Source organism: Vespula vulgaris, chromosome 13 (genome assembly GCF_905475345.1).
Source record: "Vespula vulgaris chromosome 13, iyVesVulg1.1, whole genome shotgun sequence".
Classification (NCBI taxonomy): Eukaryota; Metazoa; Arthropoda; class Insecta; order Hymenoptera; family Vespidae; genus Vespula; species Vespula vulgaris.
The window spans coordinates 2,822,387-2,846,543 of NC_066598.1; the positions used below are offsets into that span (position 1 = coordinate 2,822,387).

At 34.5% G+C, this 24,157-nt stretch overlaps 1 protein-coding gene across 2 annotated transcripts in view; it reads right to left on the reverse strand.

Annotated features, from left to right (window-relative positions):
• The window catches only part of LOC127068319 (suppressor of lurcher protein 1), a 299,973-nt gene that overhangs the window by 175,545 nt on the left and 100,271 nt on the right, over positions 1-24,157 (reverse strand). For both annotated transcript variants that reach the window (XM_051004344.1, XM_051004343.1), the window contains exon 5: positions 9,301-9,515. In XM_051004344.1, coding sequence (XP_050860301.1) covers positions 9,301-9,515 — 215 coding nt within the window. The remainder of the gene's footprint in view (positions 1-9,300; positions 9,516-24,157) is intronic.

Below are 24,157 nucleotides of genomic sequence, written 5' to 3' on the forward strand. Positions count from 1 at the left end.
TAGCGACCTTTAATGCTTCGTTAGTCAAGTGTGGGCAGTAGTTAACGTGACTATCAGAAAATGACACGCCAGTGAAAGCCTCTCGCGAAAATGGAATTACTCGCTCGCGCGCTTTTATACGAACCGATCCAAACAGTAATTACTTTACTAGCATGGAATTTATGAGATCAGCAGAAACTACGTTATAATGGGAATTAATTTAGGAAGCAAATAACGTTCATTAAGAACTTGGAACTTTACTGTTGTTGAGGGAGAGAGAAAGACAGCGAAAGAGAAAACATGCGTTTAAAACGATTAATATTACTCATGAAGAATGATTGGGAGAAGTGGTAGAGCTGACTATTTGGTCAGCCGAAAGATTTTGGGGAACGGTGCAAGTAGTAGAACCGAGTTTTTACTCGAACGAAGAATTTTGGGAAAACGGAGAAAGTAATAGAACCGAGTTTTTGGTCCGACGGTGATTTTTATCCGATGCAAAAAGTAGTAGATATAACCGAGTTTCTGATGCGACGTCGATCTTCATTAATCGAGAAAGTGGTACAACCGAATTTTTAGTCCTACGTCGATTTTAACCGTCGGAAAAAGTAGTATAATCGAGTTTTTTGCCCGAAATCGATTTTCATTAATCGAGCAAGTAGTACAACCGAGTATTTTGTCGAACGTTATTTTTCACCGGTAGAACAAGTAGTACAACTGAATTTTCGATTCATCGTCATTATTTACCGTTCGAACAAATGGTATAAACAAATTCCTTTATGGGCATAAATTCAACACAAAAAATAAATCTATAATTAATTAGTTGCAATCCTCCTAGTAGTATAAGTCATTAATACAATTTGTTTTAAATTTAAATAATAGAATTGTTTATAAAATAAATTATAAACAATTTGATTAATTATATGTAAATTAAGCAAAAAATGGATTATGCTTTCTGTACTACTTTGGTAAAAAAAATGTGAAAAAATTTTTCATAGTCATTTGTTTATAACAATTTGTTTATAACTATTTGTTTATAACAAATTGAATATTTATTATCGATACGATGAAAAAATATAAAAACATCGTCTTTAAAGTGGACGGAATTATCTATTAACTTGATTATTAACAAACAATTGTTTATAACAATTTGTTTATAACAATTTGTTTATAAGAAATTGAATGTTTCTTATCGATGAAAAAAATATAAAAACTTTGTCCTTAAAGCGATAATTTGAATAAAATTATCTATTAACTCGATTATTAACAAAAAATTGTTTATAACAATTTGTTTATAACAAATTAAATGTTTATTACTAATATGACGATAGAATGTATAAAATTTTAATTTTAAACTTTCAATTTGAACGAAATTGTTTATATAAAATTTTTTCACTAATTGTTTATAACAAATGCTTAAATTGTTTATTAAAATATAATAATAAGATAGACAAAAGTTTAAACTTTAAAATGAACTTTATTTCAAGTCTCTACGACTCTTAGTTCCGAAGATATTCGCATTAAAAAAAACAGCTGTTTTTTGACCTACATAATTCCACTCAAATGGCATTGACACAGTGACCTACATAAATTCTAAGAAATTACGCAACAGCTGACCGTAGTAAATTCTTACTACTACTCATAATCACGTGACTACTCACACCACGTGCTTCGTAATTATGAATGGAAAATTTCAAATGGACGTATCTTCGGAACGAAAAATCGTAGAGACTTGAAAAAAAATTCGTTTTAAAGGGTAAACTACCCTCTTTTCAACTACGTACTTCGATACTATCGATATAATAACATCGATTTTGTAGACTTCGTATAGGCGTATATATATGTCAGGCGAACAACTTTTAGAATACACTTTAATAAAGAACTTTGAAACGATAAAAAACTTTCTTTACGATTAAACTAAAGTTCGATTAATCGTTGAAACGTACGAAGATAAGAACAGTACGTTCTCCAACGGTTAACGAGCAATGGAAACGTTTTATTAAACTTTCTACGACTTCATCTTCCTTTGGATTCTCGCTACTGGTGCCACATCATTTATCGGGAGAAGAGAAGGACTTTTCCATCGGTTTCGTACTACTCTAAATCGTCCGTTCTCGTCTTCGTCTTCGTAAGAATCGATCGTGACCGAGTAAGAAAGAAAGAGAGAGAGAGCGAGAGAGAAAGAGAGAGAGAGAGAGAGAGAGAGAGAGCGAGAGAGAGACATACACACACATATATACGTACGTACGTACATATATATATGCACGCACACACACACACACACACACACACACACACACACACACACACAAAGAAAGAGGGCAGTCTCCCTCGACCGGATCGAGCATGGCCCCATTCGTCACGGTGGCTTCTGTCGTAAAGAACGACGAGAGGAAAAAAGTGCATAAACGAGCGTAGCGGTGGCGGTTTCACCGGAAGCGAGTTTTTCCCCACAAGAAAGAGATAGGAAGAAGGAGAAAGAAAAAGAAAAGAAAGAATTCCCCGTAGCAATCGGACTCGATCGGAAGTTCGACCAATAGGTATCGTCTTTCATACAAGTGGAAATCTTTTCTTAGATTTTACGGCCTTCACAAGGTCTACGTTTTTCTTCTACGAATGACAATTGGACTGATTCTCTTTCTCTTTCTTCTTTTCCTCTCTCTCTCTCTCTCTCTCTCTCTCACTCATTATGCTCGCACACGCTTTCGGAAATTCGAACACGATGGCGAAACTCTCGAGATTCTTAAATTTCAAGCTACAACGGGCAAGCGTAGATAGATTTTTTAATGGGCTTGGTATCCCGAACACGTAGTCACTTTGCGCCAGAGCTGCGCCAACCACGACGGCTGCGCGTAACCTCTTCTCTCTCTTTCTTTTTCCTTCTCTATATGTTAGCACGTATTCTATACACATATAGATACTATAGCCACGTGCGTTTTTACGTGACCGTTCTTTCCACGTCCTGTTCGTCGATCGAGGATTATATTTCATTTTAAAATTTGTGGAAAAGTATGACAATGTAACTACAAACTCAACAAAAAAGAAGGAGTTTCTTTAACTCTTTCGAAACGACGAAAGATTCTTTTGCTTTCTCAGCTCGTTCAGAATCTCATATTATTTCTCTCCTCTCCTCTCTCTCTCTCTCTCTCTCCTTTTCTCAGCTAAAATATTACGGAAAATTCTCTTGCATTAGTCGTTTCTTTCGATGGGAGTTAATTTCGTGCTTTAATCGTTTCTTCCTATCTCTTCTTTACTTTTCTCTTTTTCTTCGACCCTCGCTACCATGAATCTTTCCTAGCTAGCTATATTTCTCAAGAGGAAACGAATGTACCGAACATGTAACTTCTCGCCGAACTAATGTACCATTTATGTACGTGCCTTTTAAATACATATATCAGACTACAAATAACAGATTGAGAATCAAAAAAAAAAAAAATAGATAAAAAAAGATAAAGAAAAGAAGGAATAACGCTGCTCTCTAAATTAATTATTATAAATAAAATTAATGTCTCTCTACGGGGAAGAAAATTGAATGGAGCAAGCAAGAAAAAATAAAAAGTAAAAAAAGAAAATAATAATAATAACAATAACAATAATAACAATAACAATAATAATAATAATAATAATAATAATAATAATAATAATAATAATAATAATAATAATAATAAAGAGAAAAAAGAGAGCATGAGAATGGAACGAATTAAAAAAAAAAAGAAGAAAGAAAAAAATAGGAAAAACAAATAAATTGGCGAGGATGTGAGAGGAGGGGGATGGAAGAAGAAGAAACAAAAAATACTGCAACAGCAAAATATGCATCGCTCTTTCGAAACGCGGGTCACAGGATTCCCATCGACGACTTTTTACTCTGTTATTTTGAAATCAGTGTGCGTACACGACAGTGTAAATATTTGATTACATTAGGAGCAGCTGCTCGAAAGCTCGCAAAATTCCATTGGTCCGTTCCAAGAGAGAAAGAGCGAGGTATGGAAAAGAGAGGTAGACAGACAGACAGACAGAGAGAGAGAGAGAGAGAGAGAGAGAGAGAAGCTACAGTTCGATTTTACGTTTCGTACCTCTCTCGTCCCATCGTTATTCCCGTTCACTGCGATTGAATTCCGTAAATTAATTGTTTAATGATGCTTGCGATTCATTATGAAACTACTCGCTTTGCTGCAAATTAAAGCAATCGACGCGGCACACCTTTATATCTGTTTCTCTCGATCCATACGCATCTCTTCCGAGAGCATTCTACGTGTGAATCCAAAGTATCAATATAACAAAGTAGAGAGCATTGTATCGACGTTATTTAAAAATTGTAGAGAAATCCTTGAAATTGACAGTGTTTTCAATCGATTGCAAATTTAGAAAATATTTCGAAATTATCGTTGTTCTTTAGATATTTCCATGGATCTTGCTGTTTAATTAAAACAATATTTGTAAATTATTGTCAGAGATAATATTTGTAAATTATTAAAAGAACATGATTGAAGTTTCTCCCAAAATTTATTTCTGTTTTTCGTAAATGTAATTTTTAAAGTTTGTTGTTTCGATTTAAAAAAGAATATCAATTAAAGAAATACGCATTCGTAGATTGACGGTAACACGTTTGCAAAGGTTCGTAAAATTGGCGTAGAAAAACGAGAAAAATCGGAATTATTCAGTTAACTTGGTAAACATCGTTTAAACGAATGCAAAACGAAAACGTGTTCCGTTGCGAGATTTTCCCGTTATTTCTTTTAATAACGACGACATTTTACATGCGTTGGATGAAAGGTAAAAAGCACTGTCCAATGGGAATGCAATGGTAAACGGCACATATTCACATAGAGAAATTTACGCAAATAATGTACCGCGAAATAAAAGCATAGACTAAATGTATTCGAGTTTCGTTAACATTAATTTCGATCTATTTTCCTATATTTATTTACGGTATAATATCCTTTATATTTAGATTATAAATTATATATTGGGAAAGAAAAAGAAGAAAAAAAGACATACACACACATGCATATATATATATATATATATATATATATATATATATAGATAGGTAGATTTGAACAACATTAAAATATCTATATTTATCTTTGCCCTGGCAATTCAATTGTCCCAAAAGCACACAAATGTTTTCTCTTATCAAATTAATATAGATTTAATTAAACACTTTTTCGAATCTTATTAAATCTAACTAAATATATTTATCTTACTTAATAAAAGACAAAATATATAAACTTGTTTACGAAACTGTAAAAGAGATAGACATACGAGTTAGAATAAATTTGCTTCCGTCAGAATCCTCTTTTCCTACTCGCGCGTGAGAAGATTTACACTAACTCCTGACACTTTGAAAAAGTTCACAAGTTTAAGTACTTCTCTTATCGGGTGTCTCTTGAGAATGAAACAAGGGAATTGGCGGGAAAAGCCAAGAGAACTCTGCTTTAAGCTTCTGTTTTTCTTTTTATCTAGTGGATTACGAAAAATATATATCTATAGAAGAACGACTATAGACAGAGGATCCCGTTTTGTTTTATCTCAACGATCGCAAAGGTGAAATTACCCTAGCATGATAATACGGATCGCTGATCGCTTTTTCAAATTTTTATCGTGGAACAAGTCTGCAACGATGCACATCCAGAGAACTGTAAAAGCGTTCTACTTTTAACAGAGGCCAATGAATTTTTCTTTTCAAGTCGAATATAAATGTTATTTCCCGAATCAAAGATATATTTATTTATGATTTTATATATATATAAAATTTTTTTAATTTAATTTGGTTCGACTATTATCCTAGAAAAAGTAATAATCGTGAAACGTTCCTGAAATACGAGGTACTATCCTAATTATATCGAATCTAAAGGAGACCGGCAAAGAGGTAAGTAAATATTTTATTTAATTCCAATTTCCGACTATGCAATCGATTGGGAAGACCTCTGCGATGATTTATTCTCGATTTATACAAGAATATATACCATACATTTATCTTTTCAGATCTCGTCGAAGAACAACGGGAGATATAATATGTAAATATGTCTTGTGAATGAATTAAAATACTAGAAAGGATTAGTTTGATATTGAAAGTTCGTGAAAATGCACAAAAATGAAATTATTTTGTTTATTACAAGTTTCGATTGATACCGATACTCCTAGATATGCTAATTAAATTTTGTATTCTATTAAAAAACTAAATTAATTTTATATATACGTTTGTTAGTGTGTGTGTGTGTGTGTGTATATATATATATTAATTAAATCGATTACTGTTTGAGAAAATTCAAAAAAAAAAAGAAAAAAAAATTTTGTCGAAAATACGAAGTTAAATAAATGTATGGTTGACCGAATTGAAAATGCAATGAAAAGAGATAGCGATAAGGGCAAAAAAAATCGAAACGTAGAGTCATCAACGAGTCTGGTGATAGCACTCGCACTGTAATTAGTAGGTTGCCTGGTGAGCGTCGGTGGGATAGCGAAACTCGAAAATAGTCCGGGCTGAGTTAGCCACTTTAATCAATACCGTGCAAATAGCCGAAGGACTTTCCGACTTGGCCCATATTTCCTTTCTATCTCGAGCGAACGTCCTATTCTTCTTTTCCCTTTGTCAAGGACATAAGAGATAAATATACGATTTTATATATGTTTCATAATTAAGATGACTAATTGATCAAAAACACGTGAACCTTCCGGTGAAAATATGTTTTTGTTTCTTTTTTTTCTTATTTTTTTTTTAATTATTTTTCCTAACACGATGTTGTAACAGAAATTACGCGCAATCTAATATTTATCGTTAGATAAAAACATTTGAAAATATTGTACGAGACAATATCTACGACGAAAGAGAGATGGAGAGAAATTAAGAGAGACAAACAAAGAGAAAGAGAAAGAGAGAATGAGAGAGAGAGAGAGAGAGAGAGAGAGAAAGAGAGAGAGAGAGAGAGTGTAAGAGCTTATTTAACGATAAGTCTATTTAATAGTAGACTCAAAGAGAAAGCTAATATTGAACGGCATTGCAGAGATAGCAGATGTTATATACAGACGCATGTACAGAACATGTAATTCTCTAATTGATTTTACTAACTCACTAGAGCGAAACAGTGTGCAGTAATAGAAAAGGAAGAAAGTGTTCTCTCGATAAACTCTTCGCTGGTCGCTTCATCAACGAGCCGTTTAGTATTAACGATTCGATTTCCGTCTCGTCAGACAAATCTATTCTCGTTTAACGTTGACAACGAAGGACGGAGAAGAATCAATCGATGAGATCGTACGCATGAAAAGAGTAAAAGATAGATAGACAGATAGATAGACAGACAGAAAGAGAGAGAAGTAGAGGTAGATAGAGAGAGAATAAGATAGAACGAGGAGACATTATCAGAGGGAAAGTTTCACAAATTTCCAGCCAATTATCGAGCACGATGAAGTTCTCGTTAGTCGAAGTAAGGCCTCCGGTAATATTTTTAGCTCGAGCTCGAGCTCGCAATTTTCTCATTAATTGCCGAATTTCGAGCGAGATTGGGGCCGAGGAAGCAAGGTAAATGAATTAGACCGCAGTGTGGAGTTATACTTGAATCTTCTCTCTCTCTCTCTCTCTCTCTCTCTCTCTCTCTTCTACTAACTCTCTCTCCTTCTCTCTCCTTCTCTCTTCTTCGCTAGTGGACTAACCCCATCTATTTTCACGTACGGTAATGCTTTGTCGGAATGATACTTATCGCTAACCATTCGGGGATAGCCTAATGCCCTACGACGAGACCGGCAATTATACCGTTAATTCGCATACCAACCTTCCTTCCACCCCCTCCTCTTCTAACCTTCCTATCTTTCACTTCCTGTATTACGTTCGTTTGTTCTGATTACTTGTACAGGATAATCGTTGAGACGAATGAAAGTTAAAATATTATTAAAAAAAAAAAAATAATAATAAATGAATGAAAGGATAAAAAGAGGAGAAGAAAAAAGAGAGAAAGATAAAAGAAACTTTAATGAAAATTGAAATAAAAGTTTGCGATCAATTATGAATGTTCGTGTAGGAAAATTTTATGGTAACATCCAATCGATTTTCTTCTCCCCTTTCATCATCCTACTTTAGTTCTCCTTCATTCCTACACATTTGATTAAAACTCGTCGGCACGAGGCAGAAATTACATTTAAATTATACATGCTTAATCACGGCTTCGCTTCCTTCCTACTACAGCTGCATACGCTCGACAATATTATTTACTATTTTATGGGAACGTAGATAATCAACGAGGTGTGTCAAATTTTATGTTCTATTATTTGATGAAAGAGATAAAGTACAGAGAGAGAGAGAGAGAGAGAGAAAATGTAAGTTCATAATAGATTAGTAAATATATATTAGTTCTCTGTCTGTGAGTTCAAATAGAAAAAAAAAGAAGTGTTAATTACGTTAATTACTGACATATAATGTAGTTTATTAGTATGTTACATAAAAAGTAATGTAACATATTAATAAAAATTTTCTTGTAATTAACAAAGATTCTTAACGCGAATATGATTTACTTCATTCAAAAGCAATATCGTCGATAAAATAAAAGTTGAAAGCGTCAAACGAAATATTGGAAGCATAGTATATAAAAAGCATTAATATTGGTAACACTAAAAAAGCAGATTTTTGTGCAAATACTATCTTGCTGATTTCTTTCTTTCCACGTTTGTATATACATACGTGTACACACACATAACCTATATAGGAAACGATGCCTTCGGATGATGGATCGAGCGAAATGGATTCGTAACGTTGCTTTGCGCATTACCTACAACCTGCATACATTTTTTTTTCTTTCTATAGCAATGTCAAGGTCTTTGTTCGATCAATTTCACCCTGCCGGTAGGATGATATATCGCAATAATCGACTGACCAACTCGTACCGTGTATTTTCATTTTAAAAAATTTGTCGATATAATTTCGAGTTTCGTTTTTATCAATTCTCACGTTATAAAGTTCCAACATTATTATTATATAAAATTAATAAAATTTCGTATAAAATCGAACGAATTTAGTTGAAACTTAGTAGTCAATACTAGTTACTAATAGTTAGTTGAAACTTTCATTAATCCTTCGTATGTGTTCTTCATTAGAAATGATAAGAAATAGTTATTATTAAAAAAAAAAAGATACGATTCGTTATCCTATAAAAATAAATTGACGAATAAACTTGAGAAAGAAAGAGATAGAGAAAAAGATCAAATGAAAGATATAATGATGTTCCTCGCTTGATTGTTATTAGAAATATTCTTCTAATCAACGATATATATAATTAAGAAGAAAGAAAAGTTATAGAAAGAAGAGTCGACTAACAAGATCGAAAAACTTACGTCTGTCGATGAAGCGAAAAGTTCCGGAAAAGCCCGTCGCATTTGAAGAGGGTAACTCGGTATGAAGTTCGAGTATGAGGGTTGATCTTGAGCTGTACAAAATTTGAGGAATATCGCGTAATTCTCCGCACAAAATTCCAGACCAGGGAGTATATTCGGACACCCCTTCGTTCTCCAAGTGAAGAAACACCTTGATGAAGTCACCTCTCGTACAACTGGAACAATGAATTAATTTCTCTTACATATGCGTTCACAATAATTATTAATGTTATAATAATAATTTATTTATCTTAAAGATTATCCATCGATGATCGCTTCGTTGTATCAATAAAATCTGATAATAAAATAATTGTATTATTTCTATTTAATTTGATCTATTTAATTTGATCTTCAATCAATTATTTGATATAAAGAAACTAGTTTAGATATTATTTATTTAAAACGAAAAGATCAATCCAACGTTAGTTAAAAATTTATTCGACCGAACACGAATTTGATCGACAACCGTTCGCTCCGCTGACTCATCTAGAACTGCCGGGATACTACTAGTACGACCTTTGTTAAAGTCAAGCTATTGTTGACTTCTCGGAATCGTCCAACACTCGACCTATCTGTTATGGTAGACAGTACACCCGAGCAGTACAAAACGTAATATACAGGTAAAGTTGTATTTCAAAATATAAATAAATAAAAAAACGAATAACAACGTTTAGCGTTGATTGCGTCGTTCATTTAATTCTCGTCCTAATGGTTTTTTGTTTTTCCAAGGCCGTGACGTTAATCGAACGTATTGAAAACAAAAAAAAAAAAGGAAGAAGAAAACAAAGAGAGATAGATATGTAATGTATATTTTATCTCGACGTGTATGACATATTAAGCTTTTGTTAAAACGTTATTTCAAGCTTGAAATCGTTCGATCGTCTGGCTTACTTTTTTGCATTAAAAAGGAACAAAAAACTGAAATACCTTATCACGTATTGTAATGCACAGAGCACACATCGAGTATTTTTTTCTTTTTTTTTCGTTACCCCATATTACACAGTTTTCAAATAGGTGGTTGACCTCTTGTAAAAATCAGTAGTGGTGAAAGGTACATGGTACAATCTCGCTTCGTCGATTCGAATAAAAAAATCCGCGAACACCGTCGAGAAAAGCATAAGAAATTTATTCAGCCGAAAAAATGTCAGACATGTCAACGAGAAAATTCTTAACCGAAGATCAAAGCTCGTACAAATTCGTTGCTTTAAGAAAAAGAAAAAGGTACGGAGAGAAACAGAGAAAAAAAGATAGAAAGAGAGTGGAAAAAAACAGAAAGAGATGGAAGGAAAAAAGAGCCTCGAGCGTTCCCAGATCGAGATGATTCGTTCTCTCTTCTGGGAAAAGGAAGATAGAAAAAGTTCTTCTTTTATCTTAGAAAAGACAAAAGCATCGAAATCGATCTCTGCGTTCATTGTCTTATAATTATAATCTCTTGTAATCACATGAGTCTTTAATTAGATTATTAATAGTTACAATCGAAATAATACAGACTCTCATATTCTCTCAAAATATAATTAATCTAATTTTTTCTACTGATTTGAAGCGAATAACAATTTCGTATAATTTGTAAAATGAGAAGAAATTTTGTCATCGTCCATAAGACATTTATACAGGGTGAAACAATTAAATAAGAAACAGTTTTATATTTTCTTTGCATATTGAACTATAATACTTAATATGTGTATATTCTTGTTAAAATAAATATCTGATAGAATGATTATAAAAAAAGAAAGAAAAGAAAAGAAGAGGAAAGAAAAAACTTTTTATATCGCATTTATCATAAGACATGATCTCGTTTATATATTATACAAGAAAGAATTTTTCGAACAAGTCATTCTATATATACAGTCTCTTTTTCTTTTTCTCCCTCTCTCTCCCTCTGTCTTTCTTTCTTTTTCTCTTTCTCTCTCGATGAATTACTTTTTTAACGAGCATACGGGGAAAACTTCTTCAGGACGTTTGTACTTTTACGAGCGTTCAGGGAATAGGCGTAGATCGAACGACGAATGCAACGCATATACGATAAAATGAAATTTCATTCTCGAGCTCGAGAAGAAAAAAAAAAGAAAGAAAAGACAAAAGAAAAAACAAATAAAAAAGAAAGAAAGTGTAATCGAATTTAAAGATTTCATTGATTGATTAAGTTCTCGTATAGATTGCAGTCATAAAGCAATAAAAATGATCGACAATTTTCGAATGATATTTCAAGCCTAATTCGCATAGTTTCAATGCATTAATACTTAATCGGGCGATTACGGTACTCGTTGAAAGATAGCACCAGGTGTTCGGAAGTCCGACCGTAGACAGATTAGACTTAAAGCGAATTGGAAATGAAATTAAAGAAGGATTACGTTTAGAAGGACAAGAGCAAATGTTGATCCTTTTAACAAAAACAATATTTCTTATTTAGATCGTAGAATAATCTTCCTATCGTCGAAACGAGACAATCGTAATCTCTAATTTTCTATTCTCGTCATTGCTAAATTATTCACAATGAATAACTTAATTGGAAATGAAATTTCAACGAAATAACGTTAATGCGATCTGTATCTAATTTATCAAATTAATGTAATTAACGACGAAGTAAAAACAAACGCAACAAAAATAAAAGGTTTTCCACACTCGGCGTTAGATATTTTACAGAAAAAGGAAAAGAAGAAGGAAAAAAAAATATTAAAAGATATATAAGGTGGGATTATTCAAAACGTAGAGAAACGACGATCCGTCATCGTTAGTAGAGATTTCTCGGGATGTAAACCTATGCGAATACGAATGCGATACGCTTCTGCTAATCTCGTTCTTTAATTCCCTAGGTGAGTTTCGAGTAGGAAGGAGCCAAGGGGTAAAAGGACCTTCATGGTGAAGAGCCAACTCGACGTTTAACATCGTTAAGGAAACATCGAGAGACAGAGAGCGAGGGGTAGAGAGAGAGAGAGAGAGAGAGAGAGAGAGAGAAAGTGGGGGGGAGAGAGAGAGAGAAAGAGAGAAAGGTAGAGAGAGGGAGAGATAGATAGATAGATAGATAGATAGATAGAGAGAGAGAGAGAGAGAGAGAAAGAGAGAGAGAGAGAGAGAGAGAGAGAGAGAGAGAGAGAGAGAGAGAGAGAGAGATAGTAACATCGTCCTTGAGTTCTACGAAGTAATAAGATAGGGATGGACATGCTAACATAGAGAGACAGAGAAGGACAGTATCACATAGCCAGGATACTCTCAGGCTATCGCTGCCGGCGGAATTTAGAGAAGATATTGGCTTGAACGTAGTGACTGAAGGAGAGAGGACACAGGGTGTGAAATTATATATCCTCGAACGTAACACTATTTCGAGTGCCTTAGCCCTTGATAGGATTCGAAGGCATTCTTCCATGAAAAATATATCGATCTTATTAAAATAATCCCCATATAAACGCTGTAGTATAATAATTAATATTGTCGCCATAAATATAATAAATTGAAAGTTCTTACGTGTAATATACAGAGGGTGTTTTCGAAACTTGATACAAACTTTGTTTTCCTTATTTTAACGTACCGAATCTATTCCCGAAGTTATAAAACCGACAGGAAACACCCAGTATATATAAGACATTTTTGAAATAAAATAAAAATTTGGACATCTCACTCTTCTTGACGTTTTAACGCGAAGCTTTCCCCGAACGGAAGATGTCAGGTGTGAAAACGCATTACGTATAATGCATTCTCTTGGAAAAAAATCGACATAGTGATAGTGTGCGTGTGTTTCTGTGAGAGAAGGAGAGAAGGATAAAGAGAAAAGAAAGAAAAATAGATTTGAGGCGTGCCATTCCTTAAAAACCTTCCAAACGTAAAAAGCTTTTTACGGAATATCACAATACGTTCTAATTTCGGGCACAAACGTCGTAGTAGAAAGAGTCGTGTGTCAAACGAGTAGTCACCTCGGCCAGTCGCACCCACCCCTTCTTCTTACACCCCGACACGAGACCCCTATATTCCGAGCTGAATTTTCCAGAAAGAAAAATACGCACACATCTACACACCTACAACAACGGGTAGGACAATCCTCGACAACGTTTCCCAGCGTTCTTTTCTCTTCTCTTCAACGTCGTCGTGCTTTAACTCATTTTCCACGAGCGTCTAGGAAAAGCTCTCCTTTTCCTACGCGATTTATTATGTCGGTCGTAAGGGTGGCCAAGGTAAGGGCGTGGGGAGAAGGGGAAGGAAGGTGGCAAGGAGAACGAGAGGGTGGGAGGGTGAGTGGGAGGAGGGAATGGGATGGAAGAACCTCGCGGCTTCTTCCATACGTTGCTGTCGACGACACGACTGCGATGTGTAATCGTCGTTGTTACTGTTCCTTTCCTCGAGCAAGAACGAGATTGAGAATAGAAAGAAATGAGAAGAAACAAAAGAAAAGAGAGAGATAGATAGAGATAGAAATAGGTGTGTATATATATATATATATAGAAAAAGAGAAAAAGGGAGAGGAAAGAAAGAAAGAGAAAGACAGAAAAAGATCATAGACCGATGATGGATCTCGATGTTGCGTGGAAATAAATAAATCGAACGAACGAACAACCAGAGAAAGAGAAAGAGAAAGAGAAAGAGAAAGAGAAAGAGAAAGAGAAAGAGACTGAGAAAGAGAGAATGGTTACAATGGACGGGCATGAATTTCATGACAGAATGTCCCGCATGAAAAATGTATCGTTCTTTCTCTCTTCTTTTCCTATCATCATACATCAAAAAGTCTCAACATAGAGCATGACGAATCATTAATCATTAAGGACGATCGGTTAGCCTCGTCGTGAACTCCTAGTATGTTCCATGTGTTATATTTATAAAGGAAAAAAAAACAAGAAAGAAAAAGGAAAGAAAACAAGACAAAAAAAAGAAAGAAACAAAAAAGAAACAAAACGGAAAATTATGCTCCAAGTGTCACTCATTGCTTTCTCTCTCTCTCTCTCTCTTCTCATTGAAATCTATTTTACATTTTACAAAAAAAAAAGTAGAAAAAAGAAAAAAGAAGGTGCGTGATAGTGTTATGATAAATGACGTTTATAACAGCAACGTATAAGTTATAAGGATATAAGAATAGGTTAAAAGAAGAACTTAAAGAATAGAAAAGAAAGTTTCGTTAGCGGAAATATGAAAGAGGCGATTTTCAAAGCAAAGAACCATCGTCGACTATTATAGGTGATGAATGGCTCTGCCGTGCTCGAGTAAGAAAACAAACGCGTATTCCCAAGTCGGGTCTATCAATTTTCAAACTATCCACCAGCTGTTTTTCTTCCGCAAGCTAGCAGGTCTCTTTTTATCAATTTTTTTTTCTTTTTTTTTTTCCTTTTTTTTTCTTCTTTTCATACCAAAGTTACAAAGTTTCACCGGCAAACACTTTTATTTACAGATTATTTCTTTATACGTCCAATACGTATCTGCGTTTTTTTCATATCGATAAACCAAACGCGCGATTTTGATTCGATCAAAAGTGATATACGTATACCATTTAATAGAAACGAAACAGATTGTACGACTCGATATGTGTATTTATGTACATGCATCGATTGGCATCGTTTCTAATGCAAAAAAGAAAAGAAGGAAATAAACTCGGTCGTTCGTGGTGTATTCCAAAAACAGAGACTGGTCTGATTAGCGTCGAAAAAGTTTCTACTCAAACCCATTGAGGTCGTTGGCACTGGAATAGAACTGAAGGTAAAGCGTAAAAGTTCACGGAGGATCCCTCATCCTTCTACGATTGGCTCCTAGCCAGAAGAATAGTCCACCTCACCCTTATTCTCTTCCGGTTATGCGAGTGTGAAGAATGTTTTTCGAATATTACGTTCCCTATTTATACGAGAGCTCAACCGTCTTACCCGGATTTTTCTTACCGTTCCCTTTCCAACCATCACAACACTTATATTACGCGATCTTTTTATCGGAAAGGAAAGAAAAAAAGAAAAAAGAAAAAAAAGAGGAAGAAAAATTTCTCGTCGATCGAACTCGACAACGAACGTTTAAACGTTCGAAACGTTTCAAGAATATCTCTAATAAACGTGTAAATAATTTCCAAATTGCTTTAAAACATGGTTACCACGTTGTAAGAAAAAAGAACGTAATAAATAATCATGAGTTTAACGTCGGATTAATAAATATTCCGCATAATGAGAAACACTTTGTTCTTAACGTTTAAGAACGGACATTAAAAAATAATAACAAAAAAGAGGAAGAAAGAAAGAAAAAGAAAGGAACAAAAGGAAATAAAAAGATTAAAAAACTTAACATCAATTGAAGAGTCGAGTTAGAATCTACGGAGAAAGGGAAAGAGACAGAGATAATAGCCTCGCATCAAGTAGGATCTCGTAAAAGACGTCTGGACGTACTAGTTTAACGCCGTTATACTGAACGCGTTCCATTAAATTGCTTCTCTCGAATAGTTCCTCTTGCATCCTTCGTTACTTTCTCTCTTAGTCTCTTACTTTAACTGAACGTTCCGTAAACTGTCACGAAGAAGTAACGAATAAAGAGAATATTCTCGTTCCCTTCGTACCTTTAACTCCGCCCCTACATAACTCTCTCTATCCCTCTCTCACTCTTTCCAAAATAGTTATCAACGAATGTTGAATGGCACAGGAGTAATGTCTCTTTCTATAACATTTCAACCTTGGTAATAGTTCGTTTTCTCAAGACCGAGACACTGATTTTGTAACGATAGAAAGAAAGAGAGAGAGAGAGAGAGAAACTTATGAGATTGGTTCGTTATACGTGCATGGACAAAAGCTAACTTCATCAACGTAACCTTGACGTCGATATTCGAGGACGATAAGAGAATCGTTCAATTTCCTTCGTAGGATTCCTTTTAATAATGAGAACACCGAAATTGAGATCGTGGTCTCGTTTTGTTACACGAACGATGTTATCTATTCTACTTCATCTTGGTCTATAATTAGAATTCTATTTCTGCTGATGAATATTGATGTCGGAGATATGCCAGGGCGAACGTGTCAATCATTTTTTTTTCTCCTTGTTTTTCTTTCTTTTCTTTTTTTTTCTTCATTTATTTATCATTTCATAAAGATCGAGCATCACTACTTTTTTTTCTTTCTTGTCGATAAGTCAAGGAATTTAAAAAGAAAAGAAAAAAGAGGAAAGGCAGTAGCACGGACTTTAAACACTGCAGTTGGTTGAGCCCTTTGAATTTGAGCACGAAAAATAACAAGAAAGTCCTCGTTTTGAAAGTAGAGAAATAAAAAATAGGAGTGCCTTCAAAACTCACCAACACATCAACGTTTTCTCCCTCTCTCTCTCTCCCTCCCTCTCTCTTTCTCCCCTACTCTTGCTCACTCTCTTCTTTGGCATCCCTAAGCGACCTAAATTCATGCACGCCAGGTAACATGCGATATGTGGAAGTAATCTTGGTAATTTATCTTCTTCGATAAAACTTCCTTCGCAAGGGTAAAAATTTAAAAGAACCAGACTGCTAATGGCGTGACTAATGATATACGATGCGGCAAAGTCGCATAGACCATCTTTGTGATAGGAAAATTACTTTTGGACTTTTATTGTAAACACAACCGCGCCTTTGAATAAATTTCAATGTTGTAATTAAGCAGGATAGAGTTAAACAAATGAAAATGCGTTTATCTAAAATAATTCTGATGAATATTTCAAATCATTATGTATGTTTGTTTTTCATTATTTTATAAACAAGTCCGAACCAATAAAATTTTAAATAAATAAATACATACACATACGAACATTATTTTCACCAATTTCAATGACAGAACAAGACAAAACAAGATAGGGGAAATCAAGAGAGGACAGAATAGAACAAGATCAGACAAGACAAGAATGAGTCGGATCGACTCGGATTGGGTCGGGTTGGCCAAGCTTAACACGGCTCAATTCTAGGGTACGTCTGAAGTTTTTGTTCGAGGTTTTGCCCGATGTCATCATTGGGGTTTTGCCTCACATCTTCGGCTAATTTTGATTATCTTTGCCAGTCTTCGTCAATTTTTCAATATTTTCGACAGAAATAGTATTTTGGAAATAGTTTTAAACGTCAGTTACAAGAAAACGTAATAAAAAATATACAATTCCACTAAAAAATGTAATTTTTACAAAACTCACCATGGCGAAGTCGAATAATTTGTTTGAATGTTCTTTTCTTTTCTATTTTTTTTTTTTTTTACATTTTCAATACTTAAAGTTTGAAAAATAATCGCGTAATATACCGTGTATAATTAAAATTGTTATAATTCTTTCGGGATAAAAATTTAGGAGGGGTTAAAAGTTGTGAAAATTGAAGATACAACCCGGATGATTATTTTATCTCTTGAGTTTGATCGGTTACCCTTCGAATTTCGAATTCCCGGAGTTTTCCCTTTTCTCCTTTCTCGATAAAGTATTCGACATTCCTCGCTTCGTCGTTACGCATACGTCCTTTCCCACCATCATGATTTTCCACCGAAATATTTCCTGCCTTCGTAAAACGATGAATACGAAACGGATTCCACAAGCTGTGAGCAGCCACGATCGATGCCTCGCTAAATGTTTAACGACCATCGACAAATTGATCGTGCATTATTTATCCTTTATCTCCCATTGTTGTCCCTTTCTCATTGCTAATGCAACAACCATAAAATACAATACATTTCAACTTACTAACACAAATAAACATAGGATTTCTAATCTTCTATTTAATTTCATATATTCCCTAATAATATACAGAGAGATAATAATAAATATAAATTTTATATATATATATAAATTAATTTCTCACGATTATGATATCAAAACGAATCAAAAGAAAAATGAATCTGATTCGATAAATCGTTTGGACGTTAGTATCAAATGTTTTCCTCTTTCCTTTATTTTTCCCTAGGGGATTGTTTTTGCGTCGAATGATGTCTACCGAAATTCATACTATATATATATATATATATATATATATATATATATATATATATATATATAGTCGAACGTGTCGAGCTATACTCGCTTTAATAAAGAAAAGGAAAAACGTTCGAGTGGATTAGTCGATACGATCTTCGTGGCTGTTCGTGACGTTCACGGTGGATTTTCGGCCGAACAAGGACCTTCGGCATCGTAACTACTTGTCGCATGATCTCACCCAACACAGGCGAGACTCTACTCGTAAAATTCTTTAAATCCACGCTGCAACGACGTTTATTTCGAACTGTACAATGTTTACAACCTTTCAAACCCGTATTTTCTGGTATTTATATCTTCTTTCGTTAAATGAAAATTTGTGATTTACGATCTGCCCGTTTATCACTTTAATTGCTCATATTAGAATTCATATGCCGTGTTTATATTTTAATTAATTAAAATTTCCTATAGACATTTCACGACGAACATATTCAACTATTTCTTCTCGTCCAATTATTTGCGATATTATTTCCTTTAATCTTGAAATTTATATTAACCAAATTTTTGTCTTTTCGTTCTTTTGTCGATACGATTTATATATTATAAAATGTTGAAATAATATAACGAGACTGTTTGCTGTCGTATAAAATCGTATACAAGATATATCAACGAAGACGAATCCACTCGCTATCGATATCTCTGAAGTTCGAAATCGTTTGGTGTGGGTAGTCGTTTGTAACCTATAAGGTAAAGCTTGCGACAAAGTCGCGCATTGTTACATCGGGTCAACGATGTCCATCGCTCAAAATTCGCAATGGCTTAACCGAGGACACAGCCTACCGGTCTCACCACGTTCGCAATTGTATTCGCTGCGTTGCGACAATAGAGATTTAGGAATGCCCGCTCTGCTAAACAATAGAGCTTTATGAGAACCTAAATCCACCACAATGGACGGTGTGGTCCACCTCGTACTGCGTATACAGATCGATATTTGAGGGTATCGTTAGAAGTTACCTTTGAAAGCGACAAGAACATAAACTTCTACCTCTTACCTTATCAACACCTTTTCAACTCGCAAAACAAGCTTAAATCCAAATTTATTATTGATCTAAACGAAACTTTAATTATAAAATGCACAAACGTTTTCATTGAAATTGTCGTCTTTTTTATTTACAGAAGAATCGTCACAAAATCTTCATTATTTTTATATCACGTTTATTCATCAAAGCGAGAATTTCGATATCAATCTTTATCAATCGAATGAGACAGAGATACGTACGGTTCTACGTAATTAAGTTTACGAGATTTACTCGACAGATAGTAAAGTCGAATATGTGGTAAAAAAATCGAAAAGTCTATTCTCAGATTTCTGATTAAAATCTGTGCGATTACGTTCTAAGGAGTCTATATCCCTTTTCTATCTTCCCTTTTTATCACTTTCTCACCAGTAGAAATAAGAACGTCAGAAAGAGTCGGCTGAGCTTTGTGATCACTTCGGATATTACTTTCATCGATCGGTACGTCGTCCCAACTCTCTTAATATAGCCCTCCGCGAATTTCTTCTACTAAATGTTCCAGGAAACTGAGCTTCTAAGGAGTCAACATAGATCTCGTGAGACGCGAGAATAGAATCTTCGATCTGAGAGAAAGACGTTAGACGTTCGCAAGTACTACTTCGAAATCCCTGATAAATCCTTCGGTGCAGTATATCCCTACCACTTTTCCAGACGGTCAAGCTGAATTCTTTCTACCAGAAATCTCAACCAAAGGGAGTTTTATCGATCTACGAGATATCATTCCTTAGAATCAAAATTCGAAAGACGTATAACAAATGTAATGTAATCGATTATAACAATAATAATAATAGTTCTATTAGATTTTCATTCATTTCAACGAAATAAGAATGGAGTAAAAAAAGGAAAAGAAAAATAAAAGGATAAAATAAATTTATTCGTTGTTCCTGTAATATTTCTACGAGGCAATCAACCCTGTTTTACGATTATCTTCGTTATATTCATTCGAATAAGTCGAATATTGTTGTGAGATACGATATTCGAGTGTAAAAGAGGAAAGATTCTTCAAGGCATTCATCCTGCATTCGAAAATGTCGTGACTCGGCGCGATAACTTAGAACACCACTCTCGCATTCCCTTCAAACCCCGGTGAAAATTTGCAACTACCGTGCGGGAATATTACCCACGAGACAGTATCCATCCATCGTCGTCCTATCGGCGTTATGTATCTCCTGTATGGATCTATGCGAGGAATCGGTTACCTCACGAAACAAGGATAGATTAAGGAATTATGCTAACCTGAAATTTTATCAAAAATCATCTTTCCAAATATAAACTATCAGAATCTTTAAATTTTATCCGTCAACGTCAACAAAAATTTGATAAAAGGAATATAACTTTCTTTCTCATCTCGGCGATCAAAAGAAAAACTATAAATGAAGACTACAAGGGACTTTCAAGTTCCAACGACCTAGTATCCGTAAACGACGTTTTTCGAAGATCAGCAAACGATTTAGAGGTAGTAAAAAGAATCGAAATTTCCTTTCTCTCTCTCTCTCTCTCTCTCTCTCTCTCTCTCTCTCTCTCTCTCTTTCTATCTATCTTTCTCCCTATCAACAAGATCCTTTTTACTTCAAAGATGTGTTCTAGAAAAAGATGAAAAGCTTCTTTTCTCTGTTTCTCTTTTCGAGACACATGATACCGAAAGAAATTTTGAACGTCCTCCTGCGAATGAAATTTTTCACTGTCGATGGTTATCGAAGGGGAAACAATATGGAGCAAAGAAAGAGAAAGAGAAAGAGAAAGAGAAAGAGAAAGAGAGAAAGAGAGAGAGAGAGAGTGGAGGAAGGCAAAGAAAGAGAAAAATTTTTCAAACTATAAGACAAGATTACGCGAAAATAGCAAAAGGTATCATAGATATATATCGTTGACTCTCTTCCGAGTAAACTGGAACGTGACGTACTTGCACATATTCTATTATATACTCGAACCTTCTCTCTCCCTTTCTCTCACCCTCTCTCTCTCTCTCTCGATCTCCGTGGCAGGCTGCCTGCCCAAGGATGTTATATGTTCCTCGTGGGTATGCGTAGTACTATACACATCGAGCTTGCATCGAGGCCAAAGGGGAACTATAAAGAGGGTAGTGGTCGCATAGGAAGCTTCTATTCTGGGCAAATGCGTATACAGAAACAAAGAGAAAGAGAGAGAGAGAGAGAGGGAGGGAGAAAAAGAGAGAGAGAGAAGAAAAGATCGATCGTTCTCGTCTTTATCGAGACGCGATCGACATGAATTCGTAAATAAAAATGATGTCTATCCAATGAATATATTCATTATATATTTTTTTTTATTATTGAAGAATAACTATTTTTAAGATCTCGATCATTCGATTTTTTTCTCGAAATTAAAACTTGTAAATATATAGCGATAGCTGACTAATGACTTTTTGTCGACAATCTTTATATATTCCTCCCTTCTTTCATACTCTGACCTCTCTCTCTCTCTCTCTCTCTCTCTCGCAATATTTCCTACTACCGTTTTGAAGGAAGCTCAGAATAAAAACGAGCGATTATAAATATTTCAAGCACTTTTTATTACCATCTCTCGTTTCGCACGGGCCACAGCTGCTTCGTCCAAGCAGGTAACGTCCGGCCATTCGTTAAATAAACGGCTTGCGTCCTCCTCTCAGCCGTATTAAAATCAAAAGCTTTGGGAAACATGTCTCTTTTTCTATTTTTTTTCTTCTTTTTTTATGTCTTTTTCTAACCAAGAAAGGGGCAATTCGCAAAAAGGACATAGGAGTCTAGGTGGTTCTCGTTTAAGCCGACGGATACAATTTGCTTCCCGTTTATTTCTACTCATCCACTTAGTTACATATAGAAATAAACGAGTGATAGATAAAAAAGAACGAAAAGAATAAAGAAAGAACAAGGAACAAGAGACAAGAGAAACAAAAGGAAAAAGAAACAGGAACGAAGAAAAAAATGGACATATTTTCATATCGTAACGAATACGATATCATTTCTAAGGATGATTCATAAAAATATGAAATAGAATTCTCCTCTTCTTTGCAACGTCCTTCAATTTCTCTCTTGTATCTCGTTATAGTTTCTTCGCGTACATTCGTTAAAATGAAGAAAAGGTAAAGGTTTTTAGAACAGAATGAACGGAAAATAACAACGACAACAATAGCAACAACAAGAACAAACAACAATAACAATAATAATAACAACGACAACAACAACAACAATGAAAATAAGAACGACGGGAGCTTCGGAGGTAATGAGCATCGCAAGATATCTATATGAAACCTTCATTCCCATGGGATGAGGAGAAGAGGAAGAAGAAGATAGAGGGTTCTTGAAGGATCCTCCGGTAAGGTCATGCATGTATGGATGTAATGCGGAGAACGTTCGAGGTCCAGCGATTCCCTGATGGCCTTCTGCAATGCTCTCTGCGCTATCCTACTCTCGTACTTTCCCCGTGCGCCAAATTAATTCTTGACTTTTTCTACAAATCCGCCCAAGCTATCTTCAAAATCCCATGACAGTTTCTACAAGGGAATCTTAAAAGGAAAAAAAAAAAAAAAAAAAAAAAGAAATTTGTAGAAGAGAAAAAAAGAGAAAGAAAAAAGGAATGACAACGTAAAGAAAGACGAATAAATTGGTCACGATTATTCGATTATTTCTTATTGCATTTTCCCTACCTAGTTTTTTAAAAGAGAAATACATATATGTATATATATATATATACACGATATAGTCATAGCATGGATCGTAAGAAACGTCGTTGAAACGGTCTATTAAATGTTTAAAACGTTTGTCTGACAGTTTTACGAACTACTGAGAAAGAAAAGAGACCGTTAGAATATTTATAGTCCCTATGACATTTATTATCCGTAACCTACTCTTTTCAAATTTGTTTCTTAAATCTTTAATAAACAATTAAAGAGATTGCAAAGATATTTTGTTAATCATTTTCTTTTCTTTTTTTTTAAGAATAACGAACATTCCAATTAGAAATGTAATGATTAGAAAAATTCTTTTGGAATTTCTTGTTATTTAAACCGTAAAATAAGACAGAGAGATTGTAGAATCTAATGCTTACTCTACTTTCGTTCTAACAATTCGCTGAAATCCTAGGAAATCCCGATTCGCATGGTCGAGCGAACGAGTCCTTCGCAAATATCACCAAGGGACTATCTTGGTGACAGGAGATTTGTACTCTGCCAGCGAGACGTCTGAATTACGAAGAGCTTTCGGTCCCAAATAAGACGTTCTCGCTAATATCGCTATTTCCTTGATTTCTAACTCGTCGTACCATCAATTTAATACTCTATTTCTTTTACGATATCGGATTAAACAATAACATTGAGTATCATATATATAAAAAAAAAAGTTTCATTCGATTTTCGTAAGTTAACGCTCATGTTTAAAGTTTAAAGTCTCACAGATCCTGCAATTTCCGTGTGAAAGATATATTATAATACTCTTCTCGCGCTTTTCATTTTAACCATATGGCGTCGCGAATACGAATTTCTGAGCTTTCTCAATATCCTTCCGGAGTCAGCCGCTGCGCATGGGAAACGTCTTAAGCGTCCCGAGTGGATATTAGGGTAGAAGATCTTCTACGATATAATGATCTTCTAGAAACTTCTAACTAAAGTTTATTAAGATGTTGAGGGGATGTGTCCTTGTCTGCGTTAATGGCTTTACCAATTGTTCCGAGATCTTCCAAATAATTTTAGTAATAACGTATTATTCGATGTAACGTAACTTTGTCTTCTTTTTCCTTTTTTCTTTCTTTCTTTCTTTCTTTTTTTCTTACAAATAATTTTCAACCAAATCCATAAGAACGAGATGCAGTTATTTATATAATTGTTTTTATACATAAGAATTGTGTGTGTGTGTGTGTGCGCGTGCGTGTGTGTGTGTGTGTGTGTGTGTATATATATA